Source organism: Leptidea sinapis, chromosome 19 (assembly GCF_905404315.1).
Source record: "Leptidea sinapis chromosome 19, ilLepSina1.1, whole genome shotgun sequence".
Lineage (NCBI taxonomy): Eukaryota > Metazoa > Arthropoda > Insecta > Lepidoptera > Pieridae > Leptidea > Leptidea sinapis.
In genome coordinates this window covers 295,012-311,965 of record NC_066283.1, presented here as the reverse complement: position 1 = coordinate 311,965, position 16,954 = coordinate 295,012, and the positions used below count along the sequence as shown (strand labels likewise).

General features: G+C 39.0%; 1 protein-coding gene across 2 annotated transcripts in view; it reads right to left on the bottom strand.

The window, feature by feature from the left end:
- Positions 1–16,123, bottom strand: part of LOC126969749 (protein kinase C) — a 37,112-nt gene extending 20,989 nt beyond the window's left edge. For both annotated transcript variants that reach the window (XM_050815308.1, XM_050815309.1), the window contains exons 1-9: positions 15,850–16,123; positions 15,531–15,663; positions 15,342–15,456; positions 13,051–13,111; positions 12,360–12,540; positions 8,475–8,506; positions 5,222–5,292; positions 4,543–4,684; positions 3,720–3,856 (exon numbers count right to left, since the gene is read on the bottom strand). In XM_050815308.1, the coding sequence (XP_050671265.1) occupies positions 3,720–3,856; positions 4,543–4,684; positions 5,222–5,292; positions 8,475–8,506; positions 12,360–12,540; positions 13,051–13,111; positions 15,342–15,456; positions 15,531–15,663; positions 15,850–15,946 (969 nt within the window). In that variant the 5' untranslated portion in view covers positions 15,947–16,123. The remainder of the gene's footprint in view (positions 1–3,719; positions 3,857–4,542; positions 4,685–5,221; positions 5,293–8,474; positions 8,507–12,359; positions 12,541–13,050; positions 13,112–15,341; positions 15,457–15,530; positions 15,664–15,849) is intronic.
- Positions 16,124–16,954: the final 831 nt, after the last annotated feature.

Here is a 16,954-nt window from a genome sequence, read left to right as displayed (position 1 = left end):
GGGAAGTAGAAATTGTGCCATCCAGTATTTTGTATAAAGTCGTTAGGCCATGCAATTTGCGACGACTCTCGAGGCTCAGTAACTTGAAGTGAGATAGCCTTTCCTCATATGTAGTCAGCTCCCTTTTTAGACCAAACCTAATCGTCAATACGCGAAGAAGACATCTTTGAATAGACTCAATCATATCAGTATATGTATTATATTGAGGTGACCAGACAATGGAGGCGTACTCGATTATGATACTTTATATCAGCTTCATCCGGTCACTAGTGACCAATGCCGTCTGTGTTTATTACAACACACCAAGTGCACGTCGTTGACACGTGCGCCACACACATCGGCGGCAGCAGTTAATTAGCTCTTTGTCGCATTCCAGGTGATAGAAGCTGAAGATGACTAACAGTGACCTTCTACGCACGCCAAGTGATCCTGCCTGTCATAGAGCACTGGTAATTCCGCAATAGGCTATTTGAAAATCGTTTAAAAGTATCCAATAATAAACATTAAGTGCTATATTGGAATATTTCAATTCAAATCAAAGTCACTTTATTCATGTAGGTCACGGAAGTGACACTTATGAATATCAAAAAAAAAATCTTATTGAATCTACTGCTACTTCGTAAAGGGTTGAGCTAATCTTACCAACAAAAACCGCTTTACAACCTATTTTAGGCATCGAGCTGTTTCGTCACAGTAGACATATGTGTCAGTATGGAAACTAAACCTTGTTGATAAGATACTTACCTACATGTGCGTACACTCCATTGAAGCAATAGGGTTGTCAGGTTATTTTTCTAACAGACTTTAAAAAAGGAGTTTTGGAACGAAGTTACTTATGGGTCGTTGAGGAGCGTAAAAAAGTAAAAAGCGTAAAATTTTTATGTATAGTGTATGTATGATAGCTATACAGTGTATAATAATATTATAGTCTACATGATGACTGTTATGTAATACTTTTTATCTACACCCATGCTTTAAATCCTCTATTAAAGATGAACCAGTTAGCTTATTACCAACATTAAAACACCCAATATCGTAATAACTATTACATCATCCAAACGAGTGTTGTAATGTTGTAGTGAATTTCATAACAACACTCCTTGGTTTTTTTTTCGATCCCTTCATGCGCAAAGAGTTTCAACGAACAGCCACATTCTTATTGCTCGATGCGTGATATCTGTATGAATTTAAAAAAAAAGAACATTTTCGTTTACCCGCGTTCCACACTACCAGAACGTGGCGCGCCGTAAAAAAAAGTAGGTTATTCGAAACCCCGCAATTTTTCTTGAAAAAATGAGCGATTCAAGTTTTGACAGCACACCGCCAGATATTTTAAGCGCTGCAAAAGAACATAATATTCAAGTGAATTTAAATAATTGCACTATGCAAAATGTAAACAACTACTAAAATAAATATTTATTTCTTTAATACTTAGTTTATTTGTATATATTCAGTAATAGATGATATTAGGTTACTACTAGGACTGGTGTTTTAATGCAGCATAGCAGTAATCTAACTGATCCAGAATCTTTTAGAGGATTCATATTCTGGGTGTAGATAAAGTCTTGTATGCAACTGTTGATAATTAGGTATTAAAACACTCATGTGATACCATTATATGTCATCAGTGTAATCCACATTCGTGTTTTAATACCCCTTATTACACAACAGTTGCATAAATAATTACTATAAACAACATTTTATTGAATTTTTTCTTGGAAATATTTTTTTGATTTTTTTTTCTATATTCGTTGAAATACTTTATTTCAAATATTGTTGGGAAACTCTGAAATGTGTGTTTTTATACTTTATACGTTGATGTTTCACTTCTACCACAGTCTTAAGAAACTATTCCCTGCAGTCATCCCACGAACATGTCTAGACGGGGCAATTATTGTTTTCGTGAGTTTCAATAACGAATGTAACATCTATTTTGAGATCCAAGATGGTGGATGTGTCTTGCACAATAAAATCAATATGAGTATTTTTGAGATTTTCGGCAGTGTCGGTGAAAACAATTTTATTTTAAAAGTACAGCATTATCGGCTTCACCATCTACCCTCGAGAATCACGAAATCAACACCCATGATAAAAAAGTTGATAATTTCACGTAGCTCCGACTCGGTTTTACATTTCGACAGCACTATCAGTTTCAAGATCCTCAAAAACTATGAAATCGACACCCATGACGCAAAAATTGTCAATTTCATTCATCCACCATCTTGGATTAACATTCTGACACCACTATTTATTTCAGCACCCTCGAAAACCATGAAAGCTAAACGCGTGACGAAAAGCTTGATAATTTTCTGCAGCTGCCATCTTGAATTTTCATTTTGACAGCACTAGCTGATATTGGTTTCAACACTCACGAAAACCATGACAAAAGACATGCAGGTAAGTATTTTTGTCAAAAATAAATAAATATAAAAAAACATCCTAGAGAACCATTAAACCACACACATAAAAAATTATAATAAATATTGCACCCGCCATCTTAGTGTAAATTAAGAATTAAGTTCACGAATTTATTATAATCGATCTCATGGACTTATAATTCGAATACCTACTTATTATAATAATAATATAACAATAAATCATTCTTATATACTATACTACTTTATAGTTTAAGAAACGAAAACTGGAGTTTTGATGGGGCAGAATTCAAAAAGCAGTATACCACGCAATACGCTGGCATTTTTAAAAAGATCGCGGAAATAAACAACAACGTGACGCTAGTCGTAGTGACCGCGAAAACTGCTTAGGAGCCTCGTCGATGCGCATGTTTGTTTGTGTGTCATTTCAAACGTTTGTTGGTAGTTTCCGTACTGGTACATATGTCTACTGTGGTTTTGTTCCTTTCTGCCGAACTTAATTTTAACTTGAATTAAACATTAATAAGCGGAAGGCGTTAGTATGTATGTGACGTTATATACGATTATCGTATGACAACATGACGTCACTCGCGTGTTAACAAGTATCTACCCATCCCTGGCATTTCTACAAAAAATCAGTATTCCAATACTGGGCGAGCAAACAATGTTGCAAATTCCACCCAGCCTAGCCTTGGGGACTACGAAATGTTCAAGAACGTAACAGATCTGAGCAACAAACCTTCAACGACTTGAATACTGAGCACAGTAGTGACGCCCGTAAGGTGGGAAAGTTAAACATCAAGCTTCTCCCTTGTTTTCCATGGCTAACACCGATATCATGTGTTAGATATATGTACCAGAAAATCGCTAGCCGATCAATGATGGCGTAAGCCGTACAGTTGCCAAGAGCTGGCGGTTAACAATGATATCTATGATTTTGGAGAGCGGTTAGAGCAATAAAGCTAGGCGGATCCAAGCTGTAACCTTAATTAGGGATCAGGTGTACAAGGGCTGAGTTCTGAGATTCTGGCACTACGCCTTTAGAACACTCCTTTAGCACTGAAGGTAATTCAGGTGCACACGTTATGAGCACGGAGGGAGAGATGCCATCCGGCCACTTCAACTTCTTAAAGTCCAATGAAAACAGCTCGCCAAACTGTACTTCAAGAGTGATGTGGAGCAAGTCCTAAAACTTCACGGTTGGCCGAGTCTGGCCCAATTATGCTGACGCCCTGAGCTCCTAGTCGCCGCTTTCAACACCCATCATTAGCTCTATAACTATTGTCTTATAATTCATAATATTAGATACTTTAGCTACTTGTTACATGGCGCATAAGAATATACCTTGGAAGCCCTGGGGCGAGTATTCTTGTCCGGCGTGATGCCCAAGTCACTGAGCATCTCGCTCAACTCCTTAGTGTTGATCCCGCAGTTGTTGGCTACGTTCTTCTGGCAGCGCTTGTGGACGTTCATGGAGCACGCTGCAATGTTAATACAACATTTAGATGCATGCGACAGAATTAAATAAGATTCTCTGAATAAATTGCAACGGACCACCAATCACCGTTTGTAAAAAATATGTGTGTGTACCAGAGTACACAGGTAAGAAGTAAAACCTCTTTATGACCAAAATCATTTTACTATTTACAAATTCACAGAAATTGGCTAGATAAGGTTTAAGAAAAAAACGTATTAAACTAAATTAAAGACATATATAAAAATAAGTATTTTTACTTTATCATTTTCAAACTAATATATTATTCTTTATGTCACTATACTGAACTTTGATAAAAAAAATGGCGCGTAACCGAAAATCGTGACGACATTGCTATACTTCTCTCATACGTCGATACAGAAGTTTCACTTCAACAATTGGAAGTAATTCCAGAAAAACGTTTCAAACACACAATATCATGTCGAAATTGAGTTAAGAACACAAAACTGGTCACGTGATTCATATTAACGGACTGACAAAAAATGGCAGCCCAACTGTCACTCTTTAAATGCCATCATGACTTAGTAGCCCAACCCACATGCATGTAATACACTAATATTTACTAAACTTAAAACACGAATTCCTAAAAATTCGATGTTTGTTGCTTGGAACGTTTTTCAGAAACTACGTCCAAGTATAGCTGAAGACTGACGAAGGGGCGAGACAACATACCTTCACACTGCAGCCCCTGCTTGATGAGGCCGTACAGCAGCGAGCCGCAGTGGTCGCAGAACGTGAACCGCTTGTACGAGTGCACCGTGAACCGGTGGGGCAAGTTCACGCTGAACCGCTGCCCGCCAGCCGCGCCCTGTTGCTACACACGCAGAAACCCTCACTATTACACCCGATATTTGTGTAATAACGCAAGACCTCACATGGCTCAAGAAACCCTTTCAACAAGATCACCATTTAGGAACCCCCAATGCATAACTACCACTTTTCCAAATAGTTTCTTTATTGTTTTATTTTTTGCACTAACACACTGCGATAGGATATAGTGCTGCAATCTGTGGTATCATTAAGAAAGTAATTTACGTTATAGTAACATTTACCACATAAACGTGTTTTAACGAATATTTTGTATTTCATTATACATTTATTTTGTTCTACACATTTTCTGGGATTTTGTTGTAAAAGCATATACATCACCCCATAAGACAGTATAATTTTTAGCCGAGTAGTAGGCATAATAAGTCTATGTTTGTTTCTGGTGTAAACATTTTGATTATGAGAGTTTATAGAAAAATCACTTAATATGTGCCTATGCACATATACCTACATAACATTTGATGTAAAATTTTGAATTTATTAGAACTCAGTGAAATGTGAAACGAGCTCATGGCCAACATACCTCTTCCTTCATCCCCGGACACTTGGTGACGACGGAGGAGTGGCATCTCTTGTGCACCACGCACGTGCATACTGCCAAAAACAGACACGTCTGGTTAAAGTACACTTTGCTATAATAATAATAAATTCTTTATTGCCACACAAAACTTCATAAATATAAAATTAATAATTAGGCTACGCGATGAAACAATAGGCAAAAGGAAAAGGCACAGCAGTTTACGTCACACACGTGGCATAGCAGGCCGTATCAACTTGGAAACACCACAAGAGGAATTTAATTGGACAGTTTGATTGGACGTTGACGAATATTCCTTGAGAAGCAAGAGGGCGGAGGACTCCACACGTGCAGGTCGGTGACGGATATGTCTAGTGGTGTTTACCGTGGTGGTAGGGTATACCGTTTTATGCCATGTTGTATGTGAGACAGATATCAAAATGCAAAGAATAATAACGCTCAGAACGATAGTTTCATTCATAGTTACTGTCATTAAAGAAGTAACATTATGATTAATGTGTGCGTGAGCGTCACGTACTTACATACGCCAACACGCACACACACAGCCAAATAATGTTGCAAGTGAATAGACATTTCCCCAAATCGGTAAATTGTTAGAAATACTAGATTATATGTAATACGATAGAAGAAATAAAATATAAATTTAAAATTTACAAAAAAAAAAAACAAGGCGTGCATACAAAGTACACATGCCAGAAGTGAACCTGCATGGTGCATGAACCTCTAAACTGCATATGAATTCCTGGTACGTGTTGCTAGGATGACACATGATTTCAACCGCTATGAAAGACATTCCTACCACCACTAATATATATAATAACTAGCTGCCCCGACAGACGTTGTTCTGTAGATACTAAAAAAAACTACTGTTTCATAGGAATTTGCCAATAATATTTCAAAACGTCAATAAATTCTTTCAAAGAAAATATGTCCATACAAAACAAATATTGAAAATAAAAATAAATATGGGTCCCAAATCGAAATAAAAACTATCCTATCTCTCAAGTTGGATCAAACTGCACTCCATGCAGTAATCCCCATTAAAATCCGTTAATTTTCATTAGTTTAGGAGTACATCGCGGACAAACAACGTGTCACGTAATTTATATATATTAAGATATGTTCTCCTGGTGTCTATGTAGTAATACGTCGTGCGCTTGGAGTCAGAATATATTAAGGTATACTCGCGCCATACTTAAGACAATCTCTTCTTTAACTATGATCGCCTGGTACCAAAACATCATTATCTCCCATGTTAAATATTATCAATTGATGTGACTGCTCTTTTACTGTCGCTTTTTCGTTTCATCGACTTTCAAATCACAACGATGATAAAGAAGTTTTCACTTCAATAGTATACATATTTCTGTCTCATTCTTTGCCGGCTTTATCCTACACATTTTTGTATTTGTGTCTCTTACCTGTCGTTTATTCCGTTGCATCCGGTTTGAAATCTCAACGATTCTAAAGAAGTTTCACTTCAATAAAAACAACACGTGGTAATAGAAATAAATTTATTTACTATAGGGAGTGACAATAACATTACATATTATTTTATATTAATCTATAATTATAAATGTATTGCATTATATGTATATTATGTATTATTTTATTGAAATGAAACTTGTTTAGAATCGTTGTGATTTGAAACTCGATGAAACGAAAGAGCGAGACGATAGAGATCCTGCCAGCTATCCTATTAATATTATAAATGTGAAAGTTTGTATGTCTGGATGTATGTTTGAACTTCTTTAACGCAAAAACTACTGAATGGATTTTGATGAAACTTTACAATAATATAGCTTACACACCAGAATAACACATAGGCTATTATTTATAAAACTATCGCGTGAATTATACTTTATATGGCAAAACAACGTTTGCCGGGACAGCTAGTTATTAATAAAACTATTATTTAAGCTGTCGCGCCAAATTATGATTCCAACAATATGGCTATCGTATCCGAGGTTCTCGAGGGTGAAAAGAACGATTTTGGGATCATTTTTGTAATCCAAGATGGCCGCCGCGCAAATTAATGATTTCAACAATATGGATATCGTATCCGAGGTTCTCGAGGGTGCAGAGATCGAATTTGGGATTATTTTTGAAATCCAAGATAGCCGCCATGCAAAATTATGATATCAACAATATGGATTTCGTATCCGAGGTTCTCGAGGGTGCAGAGATCGAATTAGGGATCATTTTTGAAAACCAAGATGGCCGCCATGCAATATTATGATTTCAACAATATGGATATCGTATCCGAGGTTCTCGAGGGGTGCAGATAACGAATTTGGGATCATTTTTGAAATCTAAGATGGCCGCCGTGCAAAATTATGATTTGAACAATATGGATATCGTATCCGAGGTTCGCGAGGGTGCAAAGAACGATTTGGGATCATTTTTTAAATCGAAGATGGCTAGATTGCTTGGATTTAAAAAAAAATGGTGCGTAACCGAAAATCGTGACGAATGGCTATAAATTTTTTCTTATACGTCGATAAAGAAGTAACTCTTCAAAAACATACCGACGTTTTGAAAACCTCATCCTTTTTTGAAGTCGGTTAAAAAGAGTGGCCGTTAATGTTCTCACGAGCTCAATTTTTTCCGAACATAATATGGTAAATTCAGTAATTTAAAAGAAATATTTATAGTAACTATTCAAAGCGCTTAGTTTAAGCCCAATTAAATTAAGATTATTTGACTTTGACTTTGAATACTTATAACATCATGCGTCGTACATTATAGCCAACTATCAATATCTACCAATAAACACAAAAAACTATCCCAGCGGAAGAACTCGGGGTATATAGTACATTCATAGCTGGCAACATATTTTTTTAATGGCGTCTGTTTTGTTTACAAATGTTTTGCTGTTTTGACGAATGTATTAGCTTAAATTAAAAGTTGTGAAATAGTATTTAGGTGTGAAATGTGATTTTCTTATCTTTAACTTTATTTTGAGATGCGTTGTGACACCCATTCACTGCACAGTAAGTAATTTTTAAATTAAATTCCGCGCTCTGTTTGTCATGGAAGTCGACAGAATAACACTGACGCGGCGCGAAACGTATGTGGTCATAAACGTCCATATTGATTTTTTTCTTCAATTCGCTTAGGCCTACTCACGTTCTAAGCGTTATTATTCTATGTCAAAAGGTATTCACACTTGGAGAGTGACCTAAAATGGGTCTAGTCAGCTACATGTTTCTAATAATAATAAAATATCAGTACATACCTTGACACTGGTATCCTTGTTTCCCGAGACCCCTGCAATAGTTATATTAAAAGTTAATGTTTATAGTATTCTGACCAAAAAACTATAACAAATATCGACTTTCACAAAGCAATTAAATTACTATTACGCAGGTGGTGATCGGATGTCGCATCGCTTAGCTCTCATAAAATACTACTCAATCATTGACCAGTGGGATGCTCCTTTGCACAGGGTCCCGGCTAGATTAGGGGTGATCACAATGGTGCCTATTTCTCTTGAAATATCTGGTACTGAAATTACTGGGCAAATGCGACTTGACATCTTATGTATCAAAGTTACGAGCGCAACTGTAGTGCCGCTTAGAATTTTTGGGTTTTTCAAGAATCCTGAGCGGCATTACATTGTAGTTTGTAATGGACAGGGCGTATCAATTACCATCAACTGAACGTCCTTTTTTATGGAAAAAGGAGGACAAACGAGCGTACTGTTGTTAAGTGAACACCGCCGCCCACATTCTCTTGCAACACCAGAGGAATCTCAGGAGCATTGCCGACCATGAAGGAAGGTGTACGCGCTTTATTTGAAAGAACCTATGTCGTATCGTTACGGAAACACCGCACAAGGAAGTTCATCCCACAGCTTTGTAGTGCGTGGAAGAAAGCTCCTTGAAAACCGCACTGTGGAGGTCCGTCACACGTCCAGATGGTGGGGATGAAATCCTACCTTGTGGCGTGTCATGCGAAGGTGGAATTCGGCGGCAAGAATCAGGTGAAATAGCTCTACGGAACACTCCCCGTGATAAATGCGGTAGAGGACACACAATGAAGCGATGCACAAACGATTCTATGTATGGAGGTTGGTCATAAATAGTATTTTCAAATTTGAAGGTAGGATGATAAAACTATTTTTCTACCGTAATAAGGATCCAACCTTTTACATACAAGCAAGAAAAGTTCCATAGTCGTGATAGAATTATTTAAATAACGTCTCAAACTTTAACGTTTAAAGACAAAATTCGTAAACAGTTGCAGCGTCATTTTCTGCTTACGGATACATTATTTTACTGTGAGAAAGCTGTAGCAAAGATTGCATTGCTATTAATCATGGATGTTGTAAATTATTGACATGGTTTCTTTAGGGATACGCAATAAAAAGGCCTTAATGTGAATTTCAATATTTTGACTTTGGAGCTCATTAAGTGGTACAAGAGCATTTTGCAGTGAATTTGATTTTATTGCCAGTATTGACCACACTGTCTTATATCTAAATCAAAGTTCGAAAGCTACTGCAAAATGCTCTCTGGTTAGTTATGAAGATATTTTTAGATCAATCTTGAAATATCAAAAATGTAAATTTATCAATTTCTACTTTTATAATCATGTAGAGCAATGGAAAAATCAAAAGAAACCCAAAAACAAATAGAAAACAAAAAAAAGATATTTAAGATAAATTTTGGCTTCAAATGGGACTATTGGTCAGATTTCCTATGGATGATAGATGGCTGGTACAATATGCCTCCCACTGTGCACAAGGTCCTGATTCATGGTCACGAAATAATATCTTCTTCCATTGTGCCAGTTGGAAAATTAAGTGAAGAAGCTTTAGAAGCCAGAAACAAAGATTTCAAAAGAATAAGAGAATACAATACTCGCAAAACATCAAGAGAAGCTACGCTGTCAGACATTTTTAATATGTTCTTGATTTCTTCTGATCCTGCGATCACCAACCTAAGAAAAATAATAAAAAAGAAAAAAAAGAGCTACCTCAGGAAGTTAATGAATTATTAGTTTAGATGTATAAGATTTCCAATTTATTATTTTGTTTTTTCTTTTCATTATATTTAAATGTCATTAAAGTATACTGACTCAAATGACTAACTCAAATAATAATGACCATGTTTTCACATTTTTCATCCCATTGTACGATGTCTCTACTCAGCGCCAAGTGATCCAGCCGTTCACAGAGCACTGGGTATCCGACAATTCGAGCTGCTCTGCATTGCACGTGGTCCTGACTTTACTAACATTGACTAACTTTATGAACATTTATATGAAAATTTTTGTCTACCTGGATGACATAATTGTTTTCTGTGTACGGCTTTTTTTGGAGTTTTCAGTTTTTAGTCTGTTTTTTTAAACATAGTTTTTTTCATAAAAAAGGAAATGCCATATGAACTCGCAGCAGTGCGAGCAGAAGGTGGGCTGTCGCAGGAAGGTGGCCATGAACTTGTGTCCGTGGACCTGGTGCACGCGCCTCGTAGCGCCCCGCGCAAATGTCACAGTCTCAACTGTATTCTCACCATATGAACTCGCGGCAGTGCGAGCAGAAGGTGGGCTGTCGCAGGAAGGTGGCCATGAACTTGTGTCCGTGGACCTGGTGCACGCGCCGCCGCAGCGCCCCGCGCAAATGTCACAGTCTCAACTGTATTCTCACCATATGAACTCGCGGCAGTGCGAGCAGAAGGTGGGCTGTCGCAGGAAGATGGCCATGAACTTGTGTCCGTGGACCTGGTGCACGCGCCTCGTAGCGCCCCGCGCAAATGTCACAGTCTCAACTGTATTCTCACCATATGAACTCGCGGCAGTGCGAGCAGAAGGTGGGCTGTCGCAGGAAGATGGCCATGAACTTGTGTCCGTGGACCTGGTGCACGCGCCGCCGCAGCGCCCCGCGCAAATGTCACAGTCTCAACTGTATTCTCACCATATGAACTCGCGGCAGTGCGAGCAGAAGGTGGGCTGTCGCAGGAAGATGGCCATGAACTTGTGTCCGTGGACCTGGTGCACGCGCCGCCGCAGCGCCCCGCGCAAATGTCACAGTCTCAACTGTATTCTCACCATATGAACTCGCGGCAGTGCGAGCAGAAGGTGGGCTGTCGCAGGAAGGTGGCCATGAACTTGTGTCCGTGGACCTGGTGCACGCGCCGCCGCAGCGCCCCGCGCAAATGTCACAGTCTCAACTGTATTCTCACCATATGAACTCGCGGCAGTGCGAGCAGAAGGTGGGCTGTCGCAGGAAGATGGCCATAAACTTGTGTCCGTGGACCTGGTGCACGCGCCGCCGCAGCGCCCCGCGCAAATGTCACAGTCTCAACTGTATTCTCACCATATGAACTCGCGGCAGTGCGAGCAGAAGGTGGGCTGTCGCAGGAAGATGGCCATGAACTTGTGTCCGTGGACCTGGTGCACGCGCCGCCGCAGCGCCCCGCGCAAATGTCACAGTCTCAACTGTATTCTCACCATATGAACTCGCGGCAGTGCGAGCAGAAGGTGGGCTGTCGCAGGAAGATGGCCATGAACTTGTGTCCGTGGACCTGGTGCACGCGCCGCCGCAGCGCCCCGCGCAAATGTCACAGTCTCAACTGTATTCTCACCATATGAACTCGCGGCAGTGCGAGCAGAAGGTGGGCTGTCGCAGGAAGATGGCCATGAACTTGTGTCCGTGGACCTGGTGCACGCGCCGCCGCAGCGCCCCGCGCAAATGTCACAGTCTCAACTGTATTCTCACCATATGAACTCGCGGCAGTGCGAGCAGAAGGTGGGCTGTCGCAGGAAGATGGCCATGAACTTGTGTCCGTGGACCTGGTGCACGCGCCGCCGCAGCGCCCCGCGCAAATGTCACAGTCTCAACTGTATTCTCACCATATGAACTCGCGGCAGTGCGAGCAGAAGGTGGGCTGTCGCAGGAAGATGGCCATGAACTTGTGTCCGTGGACCTGGTGCACGCGCCGCCGCAGCGCCCCGCGCAAATGTCACAGTCTCAACTGTATTCTCACCATATGAACTCGCGGCAGTGCGAGCAGAAGGTGGGCTGTCGCAGGAAGATGGCCATGAACTTGTGTCCGTGGACCTGGTGCACGCGCCGCCGCAGCGCCCCGCGCAAATGTCACAGTCTCAACTGTATTCTCACCATATGAACTCGCGGCAGTGCGAGCAGAAGGTGGGTTGTCGCAGGAAGGTGGCCATGAACTTGTGTCCGTGCACCTGGTGCACACGCCTCCGCAGCGCCCCGCGGCGCCGCGCGAACCCCGCGCCCTCCTTGAACTCGCGCCGCGGCCCGCCCGCCCCGGCGCTCACCGCGCCGCCCCCGCCTGCGCTCACAACAGATAAAACAATATGGGTATGTTCCGATATGCACTGCCAGTATACTGCCGCCCTACCCTAGGGAAATTTATGACGTCATAAATCGCCGCCATATTCTACTGTGAGCACTGGCGTTTTCGAGGTAAGGTACTCGCAGTACTATGATCACGTGATCAGTCAATACCACTTGAGTGCCTTACGTTTTATAAACAATACCTACAGTTTAATCCCAAATATTTTTAATTTGACAGTACTCCAACAACAGTTTCTTTTAATTAACTAGAAAACTTTAATTTGAATGCTGTGTCAAAAATGCGGCTGACTGTATACGGGATTGCGTTCTGTTTTAAATAGTAACCAGTATAACTGGCTATAAAGGAACGGCTTCACAGTATACTAAATTGATGTCACACTGTACAGTGGTCGCAGTGCATATTGGAACATACCCGTGTAACATATTATATCAAACAGGGCTGGTCAAGTATCATACAAGCACAACAGACGAATCAATATCTCACCTTGAGAATTCCATTTCAAATCAATTTTCAGATGTATCTTGCCTTGAGGTTCTAGGTCCACCTGTTGACATCATAAAAATATCATTAACATCAAAAAACCTTAAAAAGCATAAGTGTTATAAACCCAAAGAAATAAATAAAATAATATCTGATTTTGAAGAGTCAGTCAACTAATAAAAAGGAGACAAAATCAAAAACGATGGCTAATGGATGCTAATGGTACAGCAATCATGGCTCACAGTAAATAATGTCCATTACGACATAATAATGAAGACTCAAGAAATTTCCCCTGCATCCATATTTATTATGGATTACTGCTCTCATCTCTGGTCTGAAGCAGTATCAGCTCAAACCTATTAATGTCTTGTGTGCTAACTTCAAACAGCATACTATATGATGGTCTCTTGCCATTGCCATATGGCAATGTGAGCAAACAGAAAGTTAAGTAAAAGGCTGGCACACTCCTATGATTCTACTAGTGTTGCAGGAGAATTTGGGGAGCAGTGAACACATCGCTTAGGTTCTTCAATAAAAATATATTGGTTTCAAGATGGCATTGTAGATGAGCAACAAGTGGCCAAGCTTAGTAATTTCTATGACTCAAAATTCAGGACAGTTTCTTTTAATGAAGGTTTAATTCTATTATTGAAAAAAATGGGCTATTCATTATTTAGTATGTGTGTCCAGGACAGTGCTGGTCTTCTTATCGGTTCATCTTTAATGGAGGTTTGGCAGGCAGGGGTCTTTAATATGCCATTCCATCATCTTTGCATTTAGTTTTCTTTTCAGATTGCCATCACCCAAATGAAGCTCTTTACGGTCACTGTGTCTTGTTTAGTACCATATACATCATCTGCAGTTTTCCTAAATAGCTGCTTTTATTTATATAGTAGAATTGTTATGTTGGAAAAACAGTTATGTGGCATTTTCTAAAGGTTCATCTGCAGGCTACAGAAAACACCAGTATAATATCATATTTAACACATGTTCCAGTTGTCAGTAAAACGGGTGTGCCGGCTACCAATAACTTGTGACAAACCATTACAGATCACCGCAGTTGTATCACGTGTTATAATATCACGCAATGAATGTGAGGTTGTGAATGAATCAAAAGTGTATGCTTTGCGTATTTTAGTGCTAGTTTCCGTAATACCAAGGTACCGACCTCATTCATAAGGTTGACATTGCCTTACGATGGGATTTTTGAACTTACAGTCTCTGAACTTGTATGTAACTGAATCCTGAACTCTATTGTTGATATCTGTATAATATGTTCCATCTGGGATTTGGCAATGTTTAATTAATATATTAACAATGAAAGCTGTTCTAAGATGTCCAGGCCCTTTTGCATGATTTGTTCCGTTGTTCTAGAGCACAATGTGCTTCAGAAATGAGCAGAATATCAAGTTTTTGTTCTTTCATTAGTCCATTTATTTTTGATATACTAAAGGTAGTCATTTTGTAAGGCATGCGGGACTCAAACCCGCGACCTCTTGTGTGTGTGAGTTCTGTGGGAGCTCTCTCACCACTGTGCGGTTGGCACAATTCAAGTGATATATCGTTGATAAATCTTGTTTGTCTTGTTCACCTCTCAGGTTGTGGCTTCATCTACAGTTGATAACCTGCTCAACCCAACTCAACAATTTTCTGGACTAAGAAAAATTTTTGCAAGGGAAGAAACAAAAGATAGATCTTATAATTAATTTACAACACTTTAATAATACAATAATTCCTGTTCTTGAAATAACTGAATAATATGGAATATCTATAAATTGAACTATTGCTATTGACATTTATATACTGGGTGGCAGAGAAGTTGATGTCCAAAGCTAAAATTTGAAAGTCTCAGGTGATGAGTATCCGAACCACCCCTATGTATGTTCTACAATTTTGTGTGGCTTAGGAGATATTTTTTTCCCCTTTTATCCACTCTTTTCACCTAATTGTGGTTTAGGATTTTTTTCTAATTTTTTTTCGAACAATTTTAGTTAATTTTATTGTTGATAATTATTAACTACAGTTGCAATAACCACATAAGAAACTATGAATAGTTTAGACAATACGGAACTAGTTTAGAATTGAGTCGTAAGTTCAAGATAACTGCTCCAGCTAAATTCATGAAAATGTTCAAGATATGAAAAAAAATGGCCTTTATTTATTTTATTTATTTGGCCAATAAAATGAGCCAAATTCAGAGTTTAGCTTTGGACATCAACTTCTCGGCCACCCAGTATACATAAAGTACACAAACTAGACAACAGTACTTTGTATATTTTAATTAAAAATCTTACCCAGAAATCAGTGGCATCTTTCTCACGGTGCATTAAATCCACAAAAGGTATGGTACAGTTTGCTACAAAATCATCCGGAGGTATGGCAGCATCATGAAATACAGTGATGCCCAAGCTAAAATATTAATTATTATTTTAATGAGAATTTATTGATCTATAACATATCCAAGAAATGCTTCTAATACATACTTAGTGGCGTTTTGAACTTCATGTATGAATGTTTCATTCCATACAGGGTCAAATGTTTTAGGTTTAGTGCTGGATCGATCTAAATGGTGTTCATCAGCATCAATAGATACATATGGGTCTATTGGTTGATGATCTGAAAAATTTTTCGCTTATTTACATACATCGTCAACACCCAGTTCAATAATAAAATTAATAAGTACATAGTAATATATTGTATACAAGAGCGAAATAATTAGGTATACAGCGCCAACTATCACTGTACAATAATATAAGGTCTGAGGTATGTTTCAGAAGTAAACAGATTTTAGCATGAACTCACCAGGCTTCCCGAAGGTCATATTATGCCGTTTCTGAAAGTCGGTCGGTCGGAGGCCCGTTGCCTCACACACTTTAACACGCACCGTGCCACTGAACATGGTGTCGTTAATATAATAAAGCCTAACACCGACACCACACCACCTCGCTTCACTTCCACACAAAATACCTAATAATATTCATTGGAATTCAAGGTGCTCCATTTTTACAAAGGAAATAAAATCCTGACAGCGCTCAGCAGCACAGAACACTGTTTCTCTTACGAGCCAATTCGGCCATTGATGATTGATGTGTAAATTTTAAATGACAGATTCTCAAAATACAGACAAAATAAAATATTACCCGACTTTTTTAATCTGGTTTGGAAAGTAAAGCGAAGTTGTAAGTGGAGTTAGGTACTTCACATGATTTACTGCATACTCGTTTGAATTTCGAAAGCTGTCGACACAGATTCCGGCTTTTTATACAATCTCTACACTGCTCGGAAGCTTATGCTGAAATTAGTCGGATTCTAAGCCTCAGTATCTCACTATTTGTCACACTAAAGGACCCAACCTGCCTCGTCACCATGAAACGATAGACTAACACCCAACAGAAGAAGGAAAACTAATGAACTGTAACTTGCGATATATAAAACCACCAAGGTCTGATGCAAAGAATATATTTACTCTGATGTCTGATAAAATAGTAAAGAAAAAAATGTTTACCTATTGCAACTTTCAACACAGGAACCCTTCGAACTGCTAATCGCATTAAGGTACTAGAACAAGCCCATTAACATCGATAACCATCATAAGAAGACACAAGTTTGTGGTACCGCTGCAAAGTCAACCTTTGTCGTATCAAGGAATCTCCGGTCGGCGTTGGCTATTGGCTTTGGCGTTGCGTAGAGAAGAGGGCTCTCTGCGTTATATGTATGAAATATAGATAGATATAAAATTTTCTAAAAGAATATGTGCTTATTTGCTAATTAGTGACGTAAGGTATCTAAATTATTACCTAGTTTTAAATCAAGCAAGTTTAAATGTATCCTAAACCTATTGAAATATAAGTATTAATAAATTATATCGTATATTAATTATTTAGGTCAACTGATGTAATGTAAATGA